Source organism: Cheilinus undulatus, linkage group 9 (assembly GCF_018320785.1).
Source record: "Cheilinus undulatus linkage group 9, ASM1832078v1, whole genome shotgun sequence".
Classification (NCBI taxonomy): Eukaryota; Metazoa; Chordata; class Actinopteri; order Labriformes; family Labridae; genus Cheilinus; species Cheilinus undulatus.
The window spans coordinates 8024218-8051603 of record NC_054873.1 but is presented as its reverse complement, the minus strand read 5'-3'; the positions used below and the strand labels follow the sequence as shown (position 1 = coordinate 8051603).

The following is a 27386-nucleotide window of genomic DNA, read 5'->3' as shown; positions in this document are numbered from 1 at the left end:
TCCCCACCTTACCATGACTTCTTCTGGAACAACACTACTATTCCTACCACCAACATGACACTGCAAAAGATAATCAAATATTTTGAGTGAGAACTATGAAGGTTAAAAGTTACAAAAATGTGACTTAAACTAAAAATCACAATTAATCTAAATATTGTGGTAAAAATTGTGATAAAAATGACCACTGATCAAAATACACTGACTGTTTTCAGTGCCTCATCTGACGTATTCTTTGTTGTTTGCAAACAGACTCAAATATAATGACTTTATATCAACTAAACTGGACTGAAATGTTTTTAGTTTTAATTGGCTTAAACCATATAGAGTACAAATGTGAGGAAAACCAGTAAATATTGTTAGTTTAAGACTTAGACTAAATCCAAATGCCCAAACTACACTGACACTCACACACAAATTCTTAAAACTAGATACCTCATCCTAGTGTGTGTAAATGAACCTGCTGTCTACGTAAACTTTCATCTTCCTCAGACATAGGCGCTACGTCTCTGACGCTCTCGTTAACTAAAGTGAAACACTGACAGTCCCCCTCTCTTACACAGATATATACACACATGTAGACAAACACAGGGATCCCAGTCTATGTTAATGAGGTGTGTCAGGTGAGGAATGTTCTGGAAATGAGCGGAGAGATTTACAAGCCCTGCTTGTTCACGTCAGGAACAATACATTGGACACAGCCAGGACTGGAATGTCTCTTTTACGGCGTGCTGAAAGCATGTCGGTTGCACAACACATCTGCAACATGGAATTTCACACTGAAACACACACACACACACACACTCTCAAGCATGTTCTCCTGGAGCGCAGCGCTCGCACAATGCTGGGGAGGATGCACTCACAGGAATCACAGGCATGGGGCTGGACAGTAAGACCAACAAGTATATAGAGATGTTTTTTTAGTTAAAGACATGCATATATATTTCTCTGTAAATAAAAAATTTGTTATGGTTCAAGTACAAATCCAATTCCAAAAAAGTTGGGATGCTGTAATGTGTCTCTAAAATGTTCCTTCTATACCCAGCAATGTTACTGACCTGTTGCCAATTAACCTGAGTAGTAGCAAAATGCTCCTCCAGCTGGTTTTTTCATTAGTGCCACCTACCTGTCCAGCATTTTGTTGCCCTGTCCCTCTTTTTTTTTTAACACTTTTAGCAGCCATCAAATTCAGAATGAGCTCGTTTTGTCATAAAAAGGTAAAATGTCTCATTTTCAACATCTAAATGTTGTTTTTGTTCTATTGTAAATTGAATATGGGTTTATGAGGTCTGCAAATCATTGCATTCTTTTTATATAGATTTTACACAGCACCCCAACTTTTTTGGAATTTGGTTTGTAAACACAGACTATGCTGAAACCAATTTGAACCCATGGCAACAAATATAAAATTTCTATCCACCCATTTTTGTACAGTTTTCAACCTGTGTTCTGCAAAAATGGCAAGTTGTCAGCATTTTGCATATTCTTAAATACCATATGTATTTCAATAAAATATTTGTTATCTTTAATGAGCTAAGGCATCAAAAAGTACTGAAACATTGTGATTTTAAACCAAAAGAGGAGGAGCCCTGCCTGAGTTGCACACATATGTTGGCAACATTAGCAAAAGTAGGTGGACCTGGTAAGGAGCAAAGGTTTCCCTTACACCTACATTCCCAAAGATCACTGTTAAAGACATGTGTGCACGTTTCATCAGCCAACAAGGATTCGGCACAACAAACTCTCTCTTCAAGCACAGTCCTCCTATTGCAGGATTGGTGACACCACCTGCTTTCTCGTCCTTCGCACATTCCTGTCTTACATGCGTTCCTCCAGGTGTTCTCTCGATGCCGCTTGCCACTGACCCCCCCCCCCCGACACACACACACACTCCACACAAAATAATCCCAGTTTATTCCTGCTGCATGAGCATGCACCCCCACCAGGCTGCAGAGAGAGGCACGCATGAAGAACGGGGTTAAAAAAGCCATTATTCGAAACTCTCCTCTGACTCTGGTCTGTTTGCAACAAAGGCTCAGACATGGAAAGCCTTTTAGGGACAAACAGTAGGGGTCACTCACTGTGCTCTTATATGAATTTATGAATGCATCCTGCTGCACTCAAGCTCCCATGTGTCCCAACAATAAGAGTTATTAACATCGGAATAAAACACTTATGGCCCTTTGTTTGTCATGAATAAAAACATGAGAACGAAAGAGGAGACAAAGACAAACAGAGGCTCACTGAAAGTAAAGAGCAGGTTAGTTCTTGTACAATAACCCCTTTTTCCCTCCTCCTTCTCATACAATATGCGTTGTTTTGGTTTTTCAACAGGTGACAATTACCCCATGCAGTTCATTCCATCGACAATGGCAGCTGCAGCAGCATCTGGACTCAGCCCGTTACAACTACAGGTAAGTGAAAACACACCTGGTTTCCTGAAAACTCCCCTTAGTATGCTAAAACAAGCTACTGTTGTCAAGGTGAAACAGAGAAATGTCAGAGAGAGGCTGAAATCATGAAACAAGGAAAGGTGGAGGAGGATGGTGAACATTAATCCAGGCTTTTGTGTTGCTTGTGGATGATCTTTTGAGTCTGTTGGTGTTATTTATTGATACAACTGTAGAGGCAGCTTAATATGTGCAGAACGAGGGTCTGGGACTAATTTCCCAAAATTTGAGTGTACAGTGTATTGCATTTTATCCTACCATATGGTATGAAATGGTATGGTTTGGTATGGTATGGTATTGACTGAATCAGGCTGTAATTTAGCATGTCATATCTGTTTTATCGTATGGTATCGTGCCATAGTATGGTCATATCCTATCGTATTGTTTCCCTTGGTATGATGGTTCACTATGGTGGGGTATCACCTTGTTACATATGGGACTGCATCATTTTGTATTGTATCCTATTGCACCCAGTTGAATTTTCTATCATGTTATGATACTGCAGGGCTTGGCATGTACACCCATGAGTTAGCCAAATACGGGAAGATTTCAGCCATGGCAGGTAGTAGAGTGACCTCAACTAGCCACTGTGGCTTGTGGAATTCATCAGCCTATGTTTCACTCTGATGGTGCTTGTTTATCAATGTCAGTGTTTCTGATTTAGATCAGTGTTTCCCAACCTTTATTCCCTGGAGTCCCCCCTACATGTACCTAAGAAAAGTGGAGGGGGTTAGAGGAGAGAGCTTTCCAAGGCCCAACCAAATACAAACAAAACATGGAAAAAAAGGTCAAAAAACACCAAAAATTGGTTTTAAGCAGCAAAAATGTGCAAAAAGTAGCACAAATAATCTCCATCCTGCCTTTTTTAGGACAACTTTTTCCCAGTTTTCCATCCAATTTCAGGGACCTCATTGTTGGAACAACTTACCGACTCATTTTAAAAACTGCAGTAACTTAAATTCATTCAAGAAACAAACTAAAGTATTTTTTGTTGGACCAATTAACCACAAAAAACTTTTAATTATTCTCTGACATTATCGTCTATTTAACTTCTGCTTTGTGTTTTCTGATTTCAGGATATAGTTCTTTATATTTTGTTTTAACACTTTTGTAATTGTTTTGTAATAATTTTTACTATTTGATGTTCATTTGAAAGTTGAATTTTTCATTTAGGAGGGCCACTCGACAAGCCCGCTCGGAGTTCTTTGGCTTCTCCTGCACATTTCCTAATTATCTGACTTCAAAATGTGTCGTTTTTCTTGTTTTATTCTGTATTGTTTTTTCCTTTTCTTTCGTTCAATATGAGCAACAAAAAAATTAAATAAATTGGCAAAAAATTGATACAAAGGAATCAAAGATGTGCAAAAAGTGGCAAAAAGGGTTTTGGAAGCTAAAAAGCGGCATTAATGGCCAAAAGTGGGCACAAAGTTTTAAAAAATGGGTGAAAAGTGGCAAAACTGGGGTTACAGTAGCAAAAAAGTGCAAAACATGGCAAAAGATAACTGAAGTTAGTAAAAGTTGCTAAAAGTTGTTACAGAAATTGGCATAAAATGGCAGAAAAGACTAAAAGGATAAAAAAAGGTGCAAAAGGAGGCAAAATGCAGTAAAAAATGTGGCATAAATGGGTGAAATAATTGGTGAAAAGCAGCAAAAAGTGGCAAAAATTGAGTAAAAGTAGCAGAATGGGCAAAAAAAATGTCTAGGGCAGCTAAAGCAGGCAAAAAGCAACAAAAATTGGTTATAAGTTACAAAAAGGTGTGGCAATTAGGGATGGAAAATTGGGGTTAAAAGTACCCCAGATAAATAATTTCAACCTCAGAACCCAGTAATAGCTGACACACTTTTTATCTCTAACATGGAGTAACTGTTAGCACACATGCAATGATATCAGCAATAAATTCTTACTGAAGAGGGCCCATTCTCTCAGTTTTCAGGGGATTTTGGTGTAGGGGGCCTTATACCAGAGTCTGCTCAGGGCCTCACTTTGGCCAGGGACAGCCCTAGCTTTAACATCAGGTTAGAGGGGGTCACCAGTCTCCAGCACCGTGATCTGGGGGTCCTGGGCTTTATCGTTTAATTCTTTGAGGAAAATGTTTTCTTCAGCTTATCTTATCTTTTCATGCTCTTCTTTAAAAGGGTTTCATAAATGTTAAACTCAAGCACTGTGTCTTTTTAAAACCCATCATGATGTGTGGAGTGAGTGGTCCAGGTCTAAAGAAACACCAGAAGCAGAAACAAAATTATTATTGAACTGTCAGAGGAGTAAAGAAAAATAATGGTGCAGCTTTTTCTCTGCAGAAACGCATGCCTATGTAATCCTGAGGGTGTAACCAGCAGACCAGAGCAGATAAGTAAGCAGTTCAATAGAAAAGACGGTCAAGATAAGGAACATTGGCAAACTTAAAAGAAACTCCTACTTCTTTATAACCTCGCCCTGAGTTCAAGTGGTCAGAAAAACCTCCAAGATGTTCCGTTAAGTATAATTCCTCTAAATGTCACCCTCAGACAGCTCAGTACAAGTCTGATCAATACGTAGAACATGAAACTTTTTATAACGTGCATGCGAGATCCAGAGGCCAAGGCGACGATGACACCTACATGAGCGTGCCAAAGATTTGACCTGAGAAAAAAGAAATAGTGAAACAGAAGCATTTAAAGAAGCTGGAGATACTTTCTATGAGAGGTGAAAGCCACCATGACAGAAGGTCTGATTATAGAAACCAGAGAGGGGAATGACATAGGGCTGGATTCAGAGGAGGAAATGTAAATATATTCTTCATCAGAAAGAAATGCTGTACTTGTGTTTAAAAAGGACTGAGGAAAGCCCTGATAGTGATGAGTGTATTAAACAAGTAAGAGTCCCTTTGAGGGACATTTCTGAGTATTTCCTGTGTCAGCTCAGACATGTTCATTGTTGTACATGTTTATGTAGATTTGTAGAACCTTTCACAGCACCCCATCTCAAAACAACAAGGCAGTGTTAATTTCATCAACTAAAACTGTGCCTAAAACTTTTTTTTTCCATGATGAAGGTGAGACTAAGAGTTACTAAAAAAATTAGATCTTTGGTGATAAAAACTGAAAAACACGAGTTCAGTTTTTTAACACACTGAACCCAGTGGAATCCCTTGCCATCCCAAGCCGCAGTGCATGCGTTGTTTACAACATCTCTGGAAATTTTAGATCACTGTGGAATAAATTGTGATCGTAAGCTTACCTATTTGCTGATCTACAGACTCATTTTGGAATTTATATCCTTTCCAGAACATTTTAAATACAGGCGCAAAGCGCTGTTTTTGCATGACTGTGATCCTACAAATCCACATTGCTCAAGCCATGATAATAGGACTATTTATCACCTTTTCTTTTTTTGTGATATAAATCTTTCCTCCTTTTTGACACCAAAAGTAAAAGACAACAACTTCCTGTTAGCCTGTCAGCCAATCATAATGCTCCATTTTCTTCTCTATAGTGATAGCGACCAATCAGGGCCAGCCTAAGATAAGAAAGATAGTTATCCAAGAATAAACAGTCGTCTACGACCCAAATAATGGACAGAGGACGTTTAGGCTCCTAAAATGGGATTAATGAGGATTTCACGCACTGGAATACCAAATTAGTGCAAAATGGGAATTGGAATTGTGGAGATAAATGATTGTGATAGTTTCTGTTGTAGGTTTATCAGAAAGCTGTTACTTTTAGTCCTGATAGGAAAGGCATGTAGGAGCTAAGTAACCCTAAGAGCTCACAGGGCACGGATCCCTTTAGAAATCACTCAGTAACATTTGAACCGTAGGTCGTAGACACTTCATCATTTTTTTATCTGAAAGCTCTCCATTGTGCCTTTCTGATTATGTTCTCCATGCATTCATAACTCTTACTGAACATTTTCTTGTAAGCCCTGAACTTGGCTGGCTTTCTGGGTTCTCTGTGGACGGTGTTGTAACAAGAAGTGACACTGTTTAGAAAAACATTAATAGCTTTTGAACCATAAGTCACAGACACTTACTCTTTTTTTCTTCTGAAAGCTGACTTCCTTGTCGTTCGTTTGCTAGCCTTGATATCTTTGTAGCCCTAAAGGACATTGTTCTAGCGAGCCCGGAACTTCTGTGACTATTTTTGGATCTTTACAGATTGAATCCCTACTGTTTGATCTGATAATAAGCGTCTTTCTATCCATTTTTATTCAATTTTCAATCGCTTACTTCAGCTTTTTGCCCAGGGCATCACCGTGTTTTTTACCGTAATGCATTGTGGGAGTTGTAGTTGACCAGTTGTGTCTACTGCTTTGAGGAGTGCCACAAATGAATCTAACTGCAAAAACAGCGCATGTAGATATTATAACCATTAGTCATAAAATGTTTATTTTTTCCTCCGTTGTGTCCCCAACTGATGAGAGAAAAAGTCTGTATTCTAATTCTAATTTTGGGGGGGGGGCATCTTTTGCGTTTAGAGTCCAATAAATTTTTAAAAAATCAAGTGACATTACTGTGGTAGGTACTTTTTAAGACAAAAAGTCCAGACGAGACATGATGGTGAAAAAAGTAGCTTGGAGCTCTAAGAGATAAAGATGTAAATCCTTGTAATACTTGTTCATTGTTGATCTGGTTGTGATTTTTATAAAGTCCTATGAGATTCAATTTTATGTTTTTGTCTTTATCTTTGTCTTTCTGTTTACATAACTTTTGATACATTCATGTGACATCTTTACAGCACACATATTCTGATAGTCCGGGCTGTCCTGAAAAAATAGATGTCTATAACTTGATTGTGCTTGATCGAGTATTTAGCAAAAAAAACAGTTGGACCAAAAATAACAAAAACTGTCTTGGGGTTCTATAAGAGCTGATGATCACAACAGCGTATCGTCAGCATACACTATTTTTGTCATGTGATAGCATAAAAATAAAGCCATATTTTGCATTGCAAAGTGTGATTTTTAAGCTCTCTTTCAGCTTTTATTTGAGGTCTATTAGAATATGAAATATGATCATTTAAAATTAATTATATATACAGGGTGCAGCAGTCCATCCTGCACGGGACTGGCACTGGTATTTTTTCATAATTTTAGCATTTTTTGTCATCATTTTTAAAGGAAACTAAACCGCTAATTCATTTTGTAAAAATACAACCATGTAGTTGAATTTTGTTTGTAATTGTGTTCATATAATATTTTACAGTGGGGCAGCTTAAATAGGACAAAATCGCACATGTGTATAATGGTGTTTTCATACATTTAGCTTGATTTTGGCACACTTCTACCCTCTTTCATGTTCACTTTGCTCTGTTTTGGAATCTCTCAGTCTTGGAAAGCCAAGTACATGTAAATATTTTAAACTTAGCCATTAATTGGTAGAGCTGTTCATCTTGACTGGTGTTATAATTCAACTGGATACCATGATGAATCAGGATTCATTCAATGCATCCTCCATTTTTTATTTAACTGTACATGGCTACTTTTGATCAATTTAGACAAGCAGTCTGAAGAACCTCCTGTGTTAATGTGAATCTCTTTATACAATAAATCTATTCTTTTTCTATAATTTATCTGAATGATATTAAATAACATTAACAGTAAAAAATGTTTTAAATTATTACTCTTATTTTGAGGTTTGCATGAAAAATATTAATACCCACCTGCTTCTCTGGAATGTGTGTGCTTGTGAGGAAGAATAAAAGCCTTTGTTGTCAGATTATTTTATAATTAGAATGACAAAAATATATAAAATACATGCAATTTAACCAATAATTTATTAGTTATTGTGCATACCTAGCAATTCCCCTTCACTCACTCTGTCTCCTCATTTTGCTGAGTGCAGGCCTGCAGAGCATGGACAGGTTTTCCAGGGTGACACTCCGGCAAAGTCGTAGCGCAGGAGCTGATTGGTTAGGCATTTGACTTCTACTACTGCAAAGACAAGAAGCTGCCACTGAAATGCACTGAAAGCAGCCCCAATTGAAGGGAAACAGGTCATCATGTGAGCATTTACAGTAGGTCTAGCTGCAGGGAGAAAATACACATGCAGCGTCCGTGCATGAGCTGCCCCTGCATCGATGCAGAATCGCCTGAATCTGCATCACAGTGCATGATGGAAATTATGATTTTCAACACCACTATTAATAAGTGGACAAAAATACCTTTAGATGCATGTGTATTATGTGTAAAAATATAAGTTTCATGCTTGATTTATGTTATTTTACTACTTTAATGTGTGAGTTTACAACAATTTCTAAAAGTCCAATTCTTGAAATGACAACTTCATCAAACTTGATATGCAAATTCTTTCAAATAACTTTTCATAAGCAGCAGAGCTTCAGGGAACGGATATCTAACTTTAAAGCCAGTGCAGAGACCGATGGATGGTACTTTTTGCTGATCCAGGGCTCCACAGACCAATGCACTCAGACCTTTGACATAAAGATCAGTTATATGATTGCTCATGATCATGCTTTGCTACATTTCTCCAATCTTAAACACGGCTTTGCTTAAAAAAAAAAGCTACTTTCTGTTAATTTTTGTTCTTTCTTTACCAAATCATGTCTCTTGGCTTCTCTATGTTGAAGTAAATGCACACAAACACTCCCAAAAACATGCTTTTACAGGGATTTGACATTTAAAGGAGTGGGTAGAACAAATGGAAGCTGGAGCCTGGCCAGCATACGTTAGCCGGCTCAGATCACAGACTTCTTAACGACTTTAAATGGAGTTAACTTCTCTCAATAAAACAGCACGACGCTGTGGATAAAGATGCCGCTCTATAGGCCCATGCTAACGTGCTAACCTGCGTCTCTGCTGCCTGTCAGCTGCGTCAGACAAAAGCTGTTATGATGAATCACAGAGGAATTCCGCCCCACCAGCACAACACCTGGCCCGGGCAATTCATCAAATATTTCATTGCTGCTTGACACCTGTGGTTTGAGAATAGCACTTAGCTATAATGGTTATCATAGAGCATATTTGCATTGGAAAAAAGAAGTGAAACAAAAACAGACAAAAAAAAGAGGAGAAAGATGAAATCACTGCTCCTTAAAGGCGGTTTGGATTTCACAACACGACCCGCTCGCCCCTCCTGCTCTACCTACTATCAGAGCGCAGAACAAAAGGCCTCAAAAGCTTTTTCACTGCAGACAATGTTGCTTCATCATGGCAGTCATTAGCATAGCATGGCTTTTGGATGTTGCAAGAATCCTTATCTCAGTTTATTCAATTTGTATTGTGGTTTTCGCTTATCGAGGCCCTCATTAGCAGCTATTGACTTTGCAAAGCGCCGTGCTGCGCTGAGGGGAGCCGAGCAGCGGCGCAGCCCCATCTCCACTCCTGGCTTTGAAATGATCAAAAGAGTCTCTTACCTCTCCTCTCTCTCTCTCGTGTGAGAGGTAAGAGGATGAATAATGTCGGAGACGCAGACTCATTCACATTTAAACACTGCCTGAGACGTGGAGAATGAGAGGCAGAGAGGAACCTGAATGAAAGAGGAAGCGTCTCATCACGGCGTTGTCTAAAATCGAGCAGGAGCCTGGGTGAGGGAGGAAGACAGAGAGGCGGTGCGGGGAAGTGTTTATGAGAGGAAAAAAGAGCCATTATCTGAGGAATTTTTGTGAGACGGAGGCGCTGGCTTCCAGCACATGTTTGGACATTGTTTTGACAACAATGCATACGCCAGAAGCAATCATGATGAGATTTATGAGTTTAACCAGTTTAGTTATGTATCTTTATCTCAGACAGTGGCTCTCTTTGTGCTCTGCTGCTGCTGTGCAGGCTGTGTCGAGGAAAAAAGATCTGTGTACAGGATCTGGATGATAATAGAAACACCTGCTCAGTGTGCAGCTAATGCTAGAGCAACAGAGGCCTGCAGTGTGAAGGTAATCTGGTTTAGCATCGTCAAGTGAACAACACAACAAAGATGACGCCAACAATCATCGCCTATTTGCACCTATCTGAACATGCAAATATGGGAATTAACTTCTTTTGAATTCACACAAATAACTCGCTCTACTTGTGAATCAAAGCCAAAGTGCCCAAAATACACAAGACAAGAGGGGCTTCCTCCTCCTACATCTGGTATTTGTCAAGAAACATGGCTGAGCCTGACCTCATTGAGAGTGCTAAATGCTAACCATGGTGCTAACTTGGTAGTTGAAAGCTGAAATCAAGTGACAAGCAAATTTTTTCACAACTTACCAGCCAATCTGACCTCCTCACTCACTTTCCTCCAAGCAAGCTCCTTTTTATTCCTGTACCAGTAGAACAATGTAAATGAACTTGAGCTTTTAAAACGCTTTTCTAGTCATCTGACCTCAGGTCACACCTACCTATTTACACCCTTTCACTCCATTCACTCATCTTCACACACTGACGGCAGAGATTGCAGTGGTGAATTGATCATTAGTATTACCTAATTCCATTCAAATGCACCCATACCCGTTTACACGCCACTGATGAAGCAATGAAAGCAAATTTGGGTTAAAGGTCTTGCCCAAGGACACATCGACATGTGGCTGCAGGAGGTGGGGAGTGAACCCACAACCCTCTGATTGCTGGTCAACCCACTCTACACTGATTACATGAGCCCCACAACAACACATTGTGTTGCATAGTTCAGGGTAGCCACAGACTACCCCGACTACCACCACCAGACTAGCCCTTTGGTGATGTCATCTGAGGATCTCCATGCTGATTGGCCGTCAAGGTGCGGTGAGTCTAGATTTTTCTGAGCTTTTCTGAATTCGCCTCATTTGTGCTAATTACCTGCTCAATTTATGGGATTTGTGGTGGATGGGCACATGTCGACACACACGTGTCACTCAGCAGCCATCGACATCTCTTCGTCTGGGCCTTTTTAACCCTGGTAATACCCCCAAAGACCGCCGACGGTTTTCAGACACTTGGAACATCCACTGCACACCCAGGGGCTCTTGGCAACCTTTCTACCAAGAAATACCCAAGGCCAGTGGTTCTCAACTGCTCTCGCCTCAGGACCCACCAGTCTCTCTATTGATAAACCGAGACCCACAATTCTAAAAAATGTCATAAACCCTGTCATGGTGCTACCCTGTGCCTTCTAAACTAAGTAAAGCATGCATTCACGTCACACAGCCTTTCTTGTAATCATAGACTGTAGAAAGAATTGGACAAACCCCGTGTGACGTCAGCCGTCTGCTTATAATAGGTGGACTCAAACAGCTCTTGAAGTCAATCCTTGGAGGCTTCCATATTGAAATCGCCATCTCAACCAAACTTTGGATCAACCTAACGGCCTGCTCACTAAGCACGACTTCCTGTCAGCTAGCTAGCTAGCATTCTGGTCAACAGGAACGTAGCCTCTGCCTGTCGAGCTATTTGTCAATCAAAGTCCGCAGTGAGGTTTTTTTCTAAAATCAAAACATTGTGGTAAAAAAATTCACCCCCCGTACAGTGAGAGTACATGAAGACATTAGCTAATGAGACCCTTCTGTTTTTGTTTTTGTTTTTTTTTTAACCAGGCTGTAAACCAGTTTATTTCTTGTGTGAAAACCAGCTGTTTAACAGGTGTCCAGACGGGACTCCTGATGTTCCTGCAGCCAGCCTCAAGTGGACACTTGCGGTATTGCAATTTTTTGCATTGGCTCCATTTTCAGGTTGCTGCCTGCTTTTAATACATCAAGCTGGCTGAGAGGCCTGTGTCATGTTGGGTTAGCATTGCTAGCAAACAGCTACTTAGTTTAAAAAGCCCTCTCTGACAAACTTCAACATTCAAAACTCATCCAAGTACTGCTTGGTAAGGTCAGATAAACACACATGAATATTGTTTTAACCCAGAAACACATTTATTCAGTGCTAGTCATGTCAAAATGTATTTGTTTGTTCACCTATTGCTCCATGTGCCTTCTTGTGCTTCACTTTTAAAACCAGGAAGTGGCAAACAGAGGGGAAGCTGCCATTGGGTTATATAAAGGTGTGCTTGGTGGAAGGCACCAAGTGTGGCAGAGTTGGAGGGGTGTTTGATAGCAACCAAAAGTAAATGTCTTTTTTTGACTTAAATGTGAACATTTTACTTACCTTTGATCATTTTTATGATAATATGAATTTTTCTGGCTAATGTTTATTCATTTTGCAGTCTTTAATTGTGTCAAGGATAGTTAATTGATTTCATCTAGTTCTTTGGCATTGGTACCTTCCCCTTACTCCTATATAAGGGGAGGCTGGAGGTCTTGAGAGGGAGTTGGTGGTGGAGCTGCTTTTCAAGAGAAACAAAGTGTTTATAGAGCTCAGTCTTCTTTAGTTCTCACTTTTTTCCCTCTTTTTGCGAGTTTAAGCATTATATTTTTCTCCAGGTCTGCACTGTAAATACTACTGCACAGTTTTCACTTTAAATAAATTCACGTGGACAGCATTTTTTGAACCTTTGACTCCTTTTTGAGCCTAACCCACTACACCATCCTTACAACCCCATTTTTAGTTAAGTAAGTTGCAGTTTGGAGCTTGATTGGAGCAAATAAGAGAAAGAGGTGGAACAAAACTGACACGTTTTGCAACTCCTTTCAATTCCTGTCATTCAGTTTGCAGAGATCTAAAGAAATTACTTCATTATCATTGGAAAAGCAGCTTTTTCATTATAAGAAAAGGAGATAAATGAGTTGAAATATTGATGGAAAAAATCAAATGTACCCAATTTCACAGTTAAACAAGGTAAAATAAAAGGTATTGATGCATGCCCACTAGGGGCTTCAGTATTTCATAGACTTTTGCCACCATTTTTGACACTCTTGTAAATGGTTTTCTTAATCTCAATGAGGTTTTTCCTAATTCAGTAAATTAAAATAATTCTTTTAACAGACACACATTTGCAACCCACTGAAAATGGCTCTGCAACCCACTTTTTGGTCTCACCTGACCACTCTGTAATATGCAAGGACATCCAGAATAGATTGAATAGAAGTTCTGTATAGTGCTGTGTAAATCCTTAAATCATGCTTTTTTCACACCTGCTGGTGCAGAGCCTATAAGCTACTATATAAAATGCTAGTATGACTGAAAGCTGGTGAAGGGTTGGCTAGCTGTAGGCTACACATGAATGGATCCTATATAGTAACATACAATGCCTAGAAAAGGTGCATTTGTGCTGTCAGCACTCTGAAGGCATGACTAAGTACAGGCTTAACAAAATAAAGGAAGTTTAAAATCTACACCCTCCTACAGTTTCTATCAATAAACAATTAGATATAGATACCTGCCTGTTCACATGTTTATGTGTGCAGAGGGGAGGCTGTTCAAAGGCAGGCACGAGCCAAATGGTGATTCCTTGGCTTTTCGCAGCCAGACTCAAGCAGATGCATGAAGAACTGCAGCTGATTTTTCATTTGCACATTGGATTAATTTTTCTACCTTAGTGGCTGCTGCTTGGCTGCATCTTTTGTAACGGCTTTGCAGTGAAAATGAGTCCCTGTTTGTGTGTCAGTGATCGTGACAACCAGGTTTTCCCACAGGGAGTTTATAGTCACTATTTGTTTTTACATGCCACACAGAAAACTTCTCACATGGTCTATAAATGGTAGCTGATTGGAAACATCGTACTTTTTATGGCTCATTATTTAGAAACTGACTGAAGAGAAACAACAATGTGAAATAAGTTTTCTCTTCACAGGGAGATACTGAGATAAGATGACAGTTTTTTTAACCTTTACTCTCTTTAAGTGTTCCTTTTACTTGCTGATTTGTAGCAATTTGCTGGATAAAAGCGTGTTGTCAACATGCTGTGACATAAGAACACAGAGCCATGTCTCCAAAGCGGCATTGATAGAGGCCGAGCTAATCATAGTTAAGGCCTTTGCTGTGTGGCATAGTGAGAGCTTGGACCATACTCCTGCAGGAAACCCTGAACTAACCATCTGACAGTGCTGAGACATTACCCGTCTCTCCGTCCTGCACTATCTTAAGCCCTCTGGCCTGCATGTAGCCATGGCGGTTACGCTGTAGTGCCACAGTGGCTCTCTCTCTCTCTTTCTCATCCCCGGCTCTGCTTTCCTCATGGGCTCTGCCTCTGGGAGGTGAGGGACAACGACTGCATAGAGAATACATTTTTTCTCACATCCATGGGAGTGGATGTGTTTATTAACTCAGAGCTTTGCAGACAAACTACTGCTGACTTTTCTAGTGTCTTGACACATGGCTTTTTTATTATGCATGAAAACCATCTGCAGCCTTTTGACCCTCTGACTCTGAGCTGTTTGTTGGTTGTCACATTGGTGATGGATGAAACGAGCCAGAATGAAGTGTGGCAGTCATTAAAAATAAGAGGAGACAAGCACTTACAGTTTGCAATATGGAATTTGCATTATAGCATGAGGTAAACGTAAGTTATGTAGTTGTATGCATTAATGGGTCATTGATCATCAGAAGTAATCAATACAGTGTGTAGACTTTAACTCTTGCCGAGTCAGTCAGTGGTTTTCAAGCAGCTGCTGCTGAACGGGCATCTGCCAAGTGCTTACACACATTTCTTGTCTGTCTTTAATGCCGTTTACAGTGATTTTACACCCACATTTTTGGGAGAATTTATTCTTAAACAGAGGGCTTTTTCCTCTTGGCCCAGTTTGAATGGACAGGAAGCACTGTGCAGAATTTTTAGGCATGCTTTGGACAAAATTAAGGCTGCATTAAGCAGGCTGACACAACCCAGGTTGTACTCTGGACTTTCTTGCATATTACCAGGAGCATCTGTTAAAAAAATGAAGTCCACACCTTTACAGGGTGGATATGGTGAGTAAGCATGACCTAGGGTAACATCTGGGCGGGTAGTAGGGTTGTCACGAGCCCTTAGTCGTGCAGCAGATCTCCCAGGGTCCCAAAAATGCTGCCAGTCTTCAGGTGTATCACCAGGGGTGGAAATGTCCCCCAGTAAAGAAATGCTGACCTTGGCTGCAGAGCGACATGTGCTGTTATGTGTCAAGCTCTCTCCAGCCCCAGGTGGTGGCCTGTAGGCCCTCTTGATTAATCCCTAGCACCTTAAACGCCAGAAACATATGCACACGACTTTATGTTATGTAAAGATTGTAACAAGACAAGTGAGCTTAGACTACAGTGAAGAATGGGTTTTGCTTGTTTCCTGGTTTTCAGTTGCTTACAGTGAGAATACAATGGACCCAGCCACTGGAAGAAATAACTGGTTGACTCAGCACCAGTGTGAACTTCTTCAACTAAAACTATGACAAAAAATCTCAGCCAACTTACTTTTTTTCATAAAGAGTTAACAAAAGGTCCTTGCACACCAGAGGCCCAGCTAAGGTGCACCTCCTCCAAAATGTAACTATGCAACAAAACAACTCAGACTGCAAGCCCTGTGATTGGTCGTTGGGTGGCACTCATGACTACAGGTCTTTAAGTTATATCTACAGGCATGTTGTGTGTATTCTACTGTGAAAGAAATAGCTGCAGACAGCAGTACAACTATTCAGATACACTCACAGGCATTCCAACTACACATATTGACAAAAATTTCTGGCCACCTGGCTATTACACCAACAGGGACTGTACTTTGATATGGAGTTGTAACCCTTTTGCAGCTATAACAGCCTCCACTCTTCTTGGGAGGCAAGTTTTTGGACTGTTTTTGTGCCCATTCATTCTGCAGAGCATTTATGAGGACAGGCACTGATGTTGGACAGGGAGGCCTGGCTTGCAATCTCCCTTCCAGTTCTCCCAAAGGTGCTGGATGGGGTTGAAATCAGGGCTCTGTGCCAGCCAGTTCAGTTCTTCCACACTGACCTCTTCAAACTATGTCTTTATAGTCCTTGCTTTGTGCTCTGGGGCACAGTCATGTTGCAATAGAAAAGGGTCTTCCCCAGAAGTTGGAAGCACAGCATTGTCTACAATGTCTTGGTATGCTGAAGCATTAAGATTGGCCTTCACTTACCAAACCCTGAAAAACAGCCCCATACGTTAATCCCTCCTCCACCAAACTTCACAGTTGGCATGATGCAGTCAGACAGGTAACATTCTCTTAGTATTAGCAACCCGTCTGACTGCCAAACAAAGAAGTATGAATCATCACTCCACAGAACATGTTTTCACTGCTCCACAGTCCAGTGCCCGTGTGTTTTACCTCACTACATCTGACGCTTGCTGTTGGACTTGGTGATGTCAGGCTTGCATGCAGCTGCTCAGCCATGGAAACCTATTCCATGGATTCCATGGAATAAGCAGAGCATAAGCAAATCTAACGCACCTTAGCAGTCATTGACCCCACTCTGTGGTCTTCTGCTTTGTAGCTGAGTTGCTGTTGTTCCTAAACGCTTCCACTTCTAATAACATCGCTTACAGTTGACTGGAAGATCCAGCAGGAATGAAATTTCACAAAGCGCCTTATTGCAAAGGTGGCATCCATCACAGTACCACACTGAGCTCTACAGAACGACCCGTTTGGTATCAAAAATGTTTGCAAATGGAGACTGCATGGCGAGGTGCTTGATTTTAAAGACTAAAACTCAAACATAGACTTGGTTTCAGTTGCCATATTTTCCTTCAAACAAACAAGTAGGAAATGGGTTGGTAGGACCAGGAACTGGCATAAAAACCCACTCTCTCCAGCACAGATTCTATGTCAAAGTATAACCTAGGCTTGAGTTGTAATTATGTTTCCATTCACATGGCCAACCTGTGCATTAGTCGATAAAAAGTAGCAGCTCACTCTGTGACTCCTTACTGTCATCAAGTACACACCAGCTGGCATTAAATCCTTTCAATGCCAGATCTGTGCTTGCTGCTGAGTGGACAGATGTTGTACTCAGACTCCTCCAGATGTTACTGCCTGTAGCGTGCATTCAGACAGCTGGCTGGCACTGATGGTCGAGCAGGCAGGCAGAGACGGCATATTCTCAGGCTTCTCAAAAATAAACTCATACTGAGAAGACAGAATAAGTTCAGAAAGTTATCAGTAATTTCTGTAATTTTCTGCCTTAATCAATTGAATAAACCCTTCAAATCAACGGCAGGATGTCAGAAATATTTGGCTATGTCCTTGTCCGTTCGTAACCCTACGTCTCAGTATCGATAGCACAAATGTGGTGCTATCAGCGTGGGAACCAATTGTTTCCAGACCCCTTCACAAACAGTGGATTCCTGCTGAAGAAAGCCCCCCTTTGTCACGGCTGATACAGTTGCTTGGCTGACATTCTTCTTGAAATCATAAGACAGATTCTGGCTGTGTCTTTCCATGTTTGGAGTTTTTCTGTTTTTGTGTCTGAGGCATGGAGACGGTGCAGAGGAACAAACTTTGTGCCCCAGAGTCAGGATTTCTACCCCTCTGCTGCAATCAGGCCAGAATGGATTTCTTTGTCTTGACTGAGGACAATGATTGGAAAGCATTCAGATGTCTCGATTTAAAAAACCCAGTATCTGTTCCATGAATGAAAACTGGAAGTGAGATAATGGTTGTCTTTGGCCTTTCTCTCTCTGTAGATCTCATTCACCGTCTCGCGCACAGCTCAGCCTCCCTGTGCGGTGTTTAGTCTCCGTTCTCTGTGTTGGCCAGCTCAGTGGCAGTCGATCCATGTCATCCTCCTCCTCCTCCTTCCATTGGAAACCTGCTGAAAAAGACAAAACCTCATTTGTTTGGTGTACTGCTCGGATCGATAACAGCTCAATGCTAAAAGAGCTGTTTTCACTGCTTGGATACTCTTTGATTCCATGCATTATAAAACAAGAAACTCCTCAATATTTTCACTTTTGATAGGCCTGAGGAGCACAAAAGTTTTCACACGAACAGAACTTAAATTTTGAGATGCGTTCGTATATGCACTCCTGGAAATTTCTTAAAAATGTCTGGCAGGCTGTCCCTGAAATTGAAGGATAAACGCTCAGGGAAAAATCCCTAAGCCCAGTTAAATTCTCTCTTTAAGTCAACTGTGCACACAAATAAGAAGCCAACATCTCACCAGGGTTGACAAGTTGACAACCGTCCTTCATGATGATTCATTCTCCCCACCCATTATTCATGCCCCCAACATTAAGAATTAAGGACTGAATGCTGTTGTAATCCCTGACATTGGTGTAAGAGGTCCAAATCCATATAAAAATTGCCGCATATTCACAAAGTCTGAGGTTCTTCCTTGCAGTAAATATTGTCAAGATGAGGTTGCTTGAGAGTTCATTTGGACTATTCAGTGGACTATTGGTGGGGTTTGGATTACTGCTAACCTTACACACCAGATAGGCTGTTTCACGTATCCGTAGATGTATTTTACATTCATCTAGGAAACCTCCCATGCAAAGTGTTTGGGAAGGTGGGACTTTTCAAAAGGTGAAGGGATGAATGTTCTGTCACATTCTTTACAGGTCAGCAGCCACTGTATACGTACGGTCCAGTTCTGATTAAACTGTCTCTCTACTATAGCTACATCTGAGCTAATTGCTGCACTAGCAGCCACTGTATACGTACGGACCAGTTCTGATAAAAGTGCTGCTCTGCTATAGCTACATCTGAGCTAACTCTTACACCAGGGGATGATTCCAATGATTTCAAGTACAACTAAATGCCCATAGCTCCCGCCTCGTTCTTCTCAACTAAAGCTGATTGGTCTGGCATGTTTTTGCAAGACGGAGCCGTCGTGGAGTCAGGCCAGTCCATCTGCTTTGCAAGGTTGGATTAAGTGCTGCATGATTTGGTAATAACGTGCAATTGCGATTACACATAACAATGTTGCAATTTGCAGTTATGATATTATACATTAATGGTTTCATCAAGCGACTTGCTTGGTTATCAGAGAATGCAGACAATAGTGATATCTTCCAAGTCTTTTTTTTTTTTCAACCCAAACCACACAAATATTAATTAGCATAAAAGACACAAACCCTTTAACTTTTTTACAGTACTGCTTTCAGATTAACTTGATATTTTCAAAACAACCAAACTGTTTTTTTTCTTAAATAAAGATACCTCTACAGCAGGAGTGTCAAACTCAATCACAGCAGGGGCCAGATTCTGGATTCAGGACTAACCTGAGGGCCTAACAGGGTCACCTTTTTAACCATAAACTGTCAACCTAGCTTTACCTGTAATAAAATATGAGAATAAAACTTAGAACTGACGATAGACAATTTTGACATTTAAAAAGTTAAAAAGATCAGTTTAAGGGCTTGCAATCTGAGAAAAGTAAATTTATTAGTTCAAAAAGGTCAAAACATGAAATTGAAATTGAAAAATAATGTATTCTTAAAGGCAAATATATTAGAAAGAAAGTCAAAATCATGAGTTTAAAAGTTCAAAATTCAAAATAAAATTTGTTATCATGAAATTAAAAGTCAAAATATGATTCAAATTTAAAATTGTGAGTCCAAAAGGTCAAACCATGGGATTATGAAGTCAAAGTGTGGAGTTGAAAATAGAAGATAAAATACATAATAATTGGTTAAAATTTCACTTAAAAAATTAGAATAATGAATCTTAAAGCTCAAAATATTATATGAGAAGTAAAAATTATGAGTTGAAATGCTCAAAATATGAAATTAAAAGTCAAAATCCTAAGTTTGAGTCTTAATTGTAAGATGCTACATTGAAAATGTGAAATTAAAACACAAATTAAATTCTTTTCCCACATTCCTGACTTCTTGTTTAAATATTTTTACTCCTCACCTTTTCAGATTTTATAACTTAAAGATATCTTAAATCATCAAGGATATGTTCACATTTTTATACTTGAGGAAATCTGCAGACCTCAGACTGATGGGCCAGTTATAACAAAAATATGAGATCATCTTACAGGCCGGATTGAACTTTTCCATGGGCCAGATTTGGCCCCCGGGCCTTGAGTTTGACACCTGTGCTCTACAGAGTTCAATTGTGGCACTGTAGTAGTTTTGAAGGGCTTTCTACAGGTGTTTTATAAACCTTTTAAGTATTATTTACTGTAAAAAGAAATTTCAGCCTTTTATGGATTATGTTTTTGCACTCCCTGACATTGCAATTGTGTGCAATTGGGATAAGATTAAATGTGCAGAACTAGTTTGGATGCCATTTGATTTGAAGCTAAGTACTTCTTTGCTGCGAGTTCTCTGTACCTGCGTTCATGTTTATTCCATTTTTCTGACATATTTGTTCCCCAAAGACATAAACAGGCTGAAAATGTAAACACTGAGATGTCAAAGTGACATATGAGGTCCAAAATGATGGGGTGAAGGTCACATGACCAAAATATATGAAAAAAATGACCTTACAACCCCCTTACTGTTCATTTTATTGCGTTTCTCTGTGCATCGCAATGTTTTAGACACTGGATACTTTCTGATGATTTAAAACTGTCGTTATTGTAATGATCAGTTTAATGAAATGTACCAAAGCTTTGAAGAAACTTCAGTTGCTCAGTCTTTAAACCAAAGCTGCCACAATTGGATGCAAGAGAGCACAAATGCCTTGGCAACATTTTGGTTGCAGATTTATTGCCAACCTATTTGTGCCACTTGCTTGAGCTTACCTGCACTTTTTGGCAATCAAAACAAGAGATTTCTGGATATCTATTGCCCAGGATTTCAGCTATTAACATGAGTATTAATATTGTTTGATTGTTATTAGTATTGTATCAAATCTAGCTTAGAGCACAAAAAAGAGTGCAGGATCAAGCCAAGGCGTATAAAAAGGTGCTGATGATGAGGATTAGGAGGGTAAAAATGGCGGCCTAATCAGTTGGCTTTAAGTCAAATTAGCAGTAAAGATCCAGAGCGCAGTCAGATAGTCCGGACGGCTGCAGAGGCCTCCTTTGTCAATGTGTAATTTCGGATATTGCCGCATTGTCTTCCCTTGGGGGTTGACTGAATGGCGAGAATTCTCATTGGTGTTGTTTACGCTGCACATTGGCCTCCCCAGTCACCAATCAATCTCTGAGTGTCTTTAAGAAAATCAGGTAAAAGCTCTCATTCTCAGCCTTTTGTTTGTTCAACATTTCTCTTTTCTTTCTGCTGATGGAGCCGCTGCCAGCAGCACAATAGCAGTGGACGTGTTTGCACACGGGCAGGCGCATTTTACCTCAAAGACTCATGTGTCTGCTCCCCTCAGAGCCGTAAGAATATCAGGCATCACCAGAAGTAACTCTGCGGTCGGCTTGATTGACGCGAGAGGCCTCCGCTGCAGCCATTCGAGGCACATTCTTACGGGGATCTCATATCACCGGGGGTTGGCCCGAGCACCGCCGGTGCCTTCCAAGGAAAATAAGCGGCGTGACATCAGGGCTTTGTTTCAGCAGCGAGGCCCCTTCTGTTTGTGTTTAATATCGCTCCGAGAGAAGTGGAAAGAGGGCCAGCCAATTTCTCTGCATGGCCCCAACCGCTGAGCCTGGCGCTCCGGCGGTGAAGCGACGGTGGTCTCGTGTGTCTGAAGAGCAACACTCTCAATCCCCCCTCTCTCTCTTTGCTTTTGGATCTCTGCTCCCAGGAGGCTTTGCAGTTTTGACTGCAGGGAAATCAGATCTCACAACACTGGGGGCCTTTTGGGCTGAAGGAGTAAAAACACAGAGAGGAGCAAAGATGGAGAAGGTGAGGAGGATGTGAAGAGTTATTTTGGAACCAAAATGAAGAGAGAGGAAGAGTCAGGGATCAAAAGGGGGGAGGACAAAACGAAGACAGAGATGTGGAAGGAGGGGGAGAGGATAGATGAGGTGAGAGGAACGAGAGGAAAGCAGGGAAGCAAGACAGAAGAGGAGGGAGTCTAAGTGAAGGCCAGCCACGTCTGGGTGGTTTTCCTGAGGACAGGCTCTTTGATACTCCGGCGCTCACACTCCAATGCATTTAGACAGGGGTTGACAGTGGTTACAGGCAGCGGTTTGTCTGGCCAGCTAGCTTTGATTTAGAAGACCCTGGACCGTAGGCCGAGTATTTGACTCTTTGATTTTTCTTGGACGGAAAAACAGCATTTTTTTTTTTTTTTTTTATGCTACAGTTAATGTTTTCTTTTTTGTCCAAAGCTGAAGGCAGATGGCGGATACTTTCCAAGGCTTTTTTTAAGTGTTCTATTATTTTTACTCTATTTTCAAGTGTTTTTAAATTGACTCATGCCTGAGATGTAATTGCAGTACGACTCACTCTACTTAAACATGATTATCCACCATTGTCTTTGGGATGGAAGTCAGTGAAGAAACTCAATTGCCCAGACTCTTCAAGCAAGGACGAAGCAAATATGACAAGATTAGTTTCAAGTGTTTTTGAAACTCATAAAGTATTGTTTGCTGTCCTAGTTCAGATTGATTTTTTTACTACTATCATCACAAAGCTGCATGGAATGCTTTTGAAAAGATTAAGACTGAGAAAAACAGCCATGTGCAATACTTCCACAGTGGTTTGATAAATATTTTGAAGTACAAAAGGGCAGCATTTTTGTCACCAATACTGAGCCTGGCATTGGCTGAAATAGAGATGCCCTGATTGATCAGGAGTCAGTTGTGATTGGCCAATCTTTATTAAAGATATGTCATTCCTCAATCGTTGGGGTCTGACCAAATCTCATGCTTAATCTCATGCTAAGAGACTTCTGGTTGGGGAAAAAACATCTCACAAGATTTACAGGCTTTCTAGATGCAGCACAGCAACTCCCATGGTGTTGTTCAGTTGAACTGGAAATTGCCCCTGCAACCCGTCCTGATACTTTCATATGATTTGGGTGGCAAACGGACCACAGATGATTCTCTGTGACCCATTTGAATCACAGCTGACACTATATTTATTTATATGGATCCCCATTAGTCATGCATAGGCCTCACAGCTGACAATGCACATCAGAGTAAAAACCAGGTCATGAGGTCAAAGAAATTGCCTGCAGAGCTCAGAGACAGGATTGTTGCAATGCACAGATCTGGGGAAGACTTCACAAAATTTCTACGGCTCTTAAGGTTCATAGGAGCACAGTGGCCCCCATAACTCTCACTCAGAAGAAGTTTGGCACAACCAGGACTCTTCCAGGAGCTGGTCACCCAGCCAAACTGAGCAATCAGGAGAGAAAGACCTTAGTAAGAGAGGAGACCAAGAACCTGATGGTCACTCTGACTGAGCTCCAAGTGATCTTGTAAGGACATGGAACAGAGTCCCAGAAGGACAACCATCACTGCAGCCCTCCACTGATCTGGGCTTTGTGGTAGAGTGGCTAGACAGAAGCCTCTCCTCAGTGCAAAACATGAAATTTTACTTGGAGTTTTGGAGGAAACTCCAAGTGATAGCCAAATGGGCTTTCATGCATTTTGCACAAAAGAGAGGCTTTCACTTTATCCTATTTCAACAAAAATAGTGAGATAACCTATAGCTTGTTGCAGTCTCACCTGATGGAGAGCAGGAAGTGGGGGAAAGCTGTTAGGAATGAATAGAAACGGAAAAAAGTTAGTACTTTACACCTCTAAGTGGACCTGTACGCTGCATTTATCATATCACATTTCTACATACACTGAGTATGATCCCTTAACTCTGCAAAATAGTGTTATTCTGAGGTGATCAATATTGCATATTACTCTGTCTTGCAGACCTTTTTGCGTTGTCAAGCCAGATGAAGGCAAACAAGAGTCTTGAGGAGTCTTGCACTGAGATAAGATCCTTTAATGCATAAAAAAAATCCTCATTTGTCACAAGCAGGCTTTTAATTGAAGCAGTGATACATTATCAACCGAATAAACCTCATGAGGTAGAGCAACGATGTTTACGAATGAGCCTGTGCTACAAAACAACTCTTTTATATGAGCCACTTCATTGCAAGTTTTCTTTTCTCCATTCACGTTTAAAAGCCAAACTGGTGCCAAATAAAAAGGGAGTGAAACAAGCTTAGCCAAATGATCCAGATCTTTTAAAAGAGACAGATTTTCTGTCAAAACCAGCGAGGCTTGATGGTCATCAGCTGAGGAAATACAGGCATGAGCTAAACCGTAGCAAAACGGTACTGAGCCGAGACATAGGCTTTTTTAATTCATGCCTGTTGCCATTTCTCTTTGAGCTTTTTAAATGTTGTCTTTTCCAAAATACTTTCAGAACACAAATGGAGCTTAATGTGGCCTTTTTGGTAGCGTTTCTCTATGCAGAAATCCCTACCTGCCCCCCATCTGGAGTTCTCCACTGCTGCATGGTGTCATCTGCAAAGAAACCTATAAATTCACCCTTTACCCCAGTGGTTCTCAACTGGTGTGGCTGGGTACACTAGTGTGCCTTGAGGCAAGTCTAGGTGTACCTTATGAATTTGTACAACCATACGTTACTACTACAACTTTATTGCAAGTACTGAAAAAAACCCTGAGAATGGCCCCTACCCAATAGAAATTTACTGATGATGTCAGTGTGTTGGATTGGTAGCATTGGTGCTAGCATCCTGGCTAACTGTTACCTCATTTAGAGCTGAAAAGCATGGCAAGCTATTATTGGGTTAAAATTAGTGTTGAAATTATTAATTCATGCAACCTTTAACCAAGTTAACAATTTTTTTCTACCTATTTTTGCTATTTGTTTGATAATAAACCCTTTTTCTGCTTTTTAGCAGTTTTGCCACTTCTTATTACTACTTTTTACCCATTTTTGCCACTTTTTTGGAACTTTTGCCCATATTTAACCCATTTTCGTTACCTTTTTGCCAACTTTTGCCATTGTTTTGCAATTTTTTGACAATATTTCCATCACATTTAACCCCTTTTTACCACCATTTAGCAACTGTAACCCTTTTCTGCCACTTGTGTTCTATTTTGCCACCTTTTTGACACAACCCATTTTGCCACCTTTTTGCCAATTTTTGCCCACTTTTGCCCTGTTTACTCACTTTTAACTAATTTTTAACCACCTTTTTACAGCATTTTCCCCTTTAAGACCACTTTTAACCCATTTTTGCCAATATCAGTCTATTGTTTGGCCACTTTTTTTTTTTTTTTTACCAGTTTTTGCCCATTTCTGACTTTGTCTTGCCACTTTTTGCCCAATTTTGCCATATTGTTTTCATCACTTTTAACCCATTTTTGCCACCTTTTGCCCACTTTTTCCATCTCCATGATCCCACTGTTGGCTGGGCACCAGAAAGCTCTCCCCTTTATCCCCCCTTATAGGCCAATTTGACTGTAACATTATTTTAAAAGTCTATTTTGTACCGATTTGAACATGGTGTGCCTTGAGATTTAGGCCTAAGCTTGGGTGTGCCTTGGTCGAAAAAAGTTTGAAAATCACTGCTTTACCCTACGTATCTGTCGGGATGGGAGCAAGCCAGTTGAAAGCAGACGATATAATTATGTAACATATTACAAGCACAGTCATAACAGTCCTCTTTAGCTATCCTCACTGTAGGATACTTTCTGTGTTGGCAGGTTTTTGTACTGCTCTGTTATATAAAGGACGAGGTTGACTGAATAAGGATGACTTTTATGAGCTTAGGCTGCCACCTGTAGAAGGTCTTAGCACACTACAAAGCAAAGTCGACAAACCAAATGCAAACCAGCTGCTATATAAGAATGAAATATGGTGCTTATCAGCTGATCTCACTCATAGATGCTCAGTATCATAATCAGCAAAAAAGCTTGAACGGTGCATCCCTACTTCTGCAGAGCCGGATCATGGATATGACATTTTATGGATCATTACTATTGAGCTTGAAAGCATTCAGTAGTTTCTGTAGCCATTGTCCGGATTTATTTCCTGATACAGATTGTTTTACAAGCTGCTGTGAGCATCTGCTGAAAGAATAAGTGTCAGAGATGGATCGTACTTAATTGAAAATAAAAATGTTTAGCTGGAAGAAATCTCGTATTTATTTGGGACACTCTCGTCTATTGCAGATCAAGGCCTGTGTTTGTGTGTATGCACATTTTTTTCCACATTAGTTCTGTGTGTGTTTGGCTCTAAAAACACACCCATCAAACCTCAGAAGATGCAAGCAGTACCAGGGAGAGGATACAGCCAAAAACATAAAACATACAGCAGGATCAAGGGTGGGTGCAGTGGGGGGAGGGAGAATGAAAGGGGAAAGACACTGAGTAGCTGCTGGCCAACGATGTTAATAGCCTGTCGTTTTTTGCCGTTTTCTCCTCTCTCTGCAGCAGCTGTATGCCGCCCAGCTGGCAAGCATGCAGATCTCACCAGGAGCCAAGATGACTCCCCTCCCGCAGGCTCCCAACTCCTCCGGCCCTCTCTCCCCCTCAGCCCTGAAGAACGAGAAGCGGGCGTCCAGTCCTGTTGCGCAGATTAAGGTGAGCTGATGTTTGCAGAAATGTTTGTGCTGCGATTTCTTAACAAACCAAGTGGAAATCTTTGTTAATTTTTAAGAGATTTAACTAGAAGGAGAGGAAAGAGAACAAGCAGCTTGGGAGATAAAAAGAAACATTAATGGGAATAAACAGCGTATCTATGGTGAATACACCAACAGACAGGGTAATAAGACAAGGAGGGTGAGTTAAGATTATTTATGAAAGGAAAACACAGTGATAGTAACGATGATGATCAGTGAAGTCAAAGTGAGAGGCTGGAAATTTGGTGAAACACTGATCTGCGCTTGACGGCGAAGACTCGATTAGAAACAGCTTATTTAAGAGTCGCACAAACGCACACGCTGACACTGGCGCTGGCTGCTGTTTGGCAGGAGCCCAGACCCCTTCACTGGAGAGAGCGTACGCCTCATCTTTACTCTACGACGAGGCAGTAATGGAAGCCATGTGTGCCTGTTTGTGTGTGGGGCACAGCTGCAGCAGGCGTCACAATAGACCGGCGTCAGAGCTCACCGCACTCAAACAGTAGTGCAGCACCATCCAAACCCCATCCCACCCCCCACCCCACCCGCCCAACCCTCCATCAGACTACCCGCCCCTGCTTTGGCGTGCCACCCGCAGCCTGAGCCACCATTTCCACCCCCATCATCCTTCAGTGGCTTCACTTTTTTCCTCTTAAACATTCAAACCCAAGTTCATCAAGCAACTCCACAAGCAGGAGTAACCTTCAGGTCTGAACGACCTTTTTTACTGGATTCTTGAGGC

The 27386-nt window shown here is 40.8% G+C and overlaps 1 protein-coding gene across 14 annotated transcripts in view; it reads left to right on the top strand.

Annotated features, from left to right (window-relative positions):
* The window catches only part of LOC121515031 (transcription factor SOX-6-like), a 232828-nt gene that overhangs the window by 158466 nt on the left and 46976 nt on the right, over positions 1-27386 (top strand). For 13 of the 14 annotated variants that reach the window (XM_041795585.1, XM_041795583.1, XM_041795584.1 and 10 more), the window contains 2 exons: positions 2332-2411; positions 26457-26606. In XM_041795585.1, the coding sequence (XP_041651519.1) occupies positions 2332-2411; positions 26457-26606 (230 nt within the window). The remainder of the gene's footprint in view (positions 1-2331; positions 2412-26456; positions 26607-27386) is intronic. The other variant, XM_041795581.1, reaches the window with a different exon arrangement.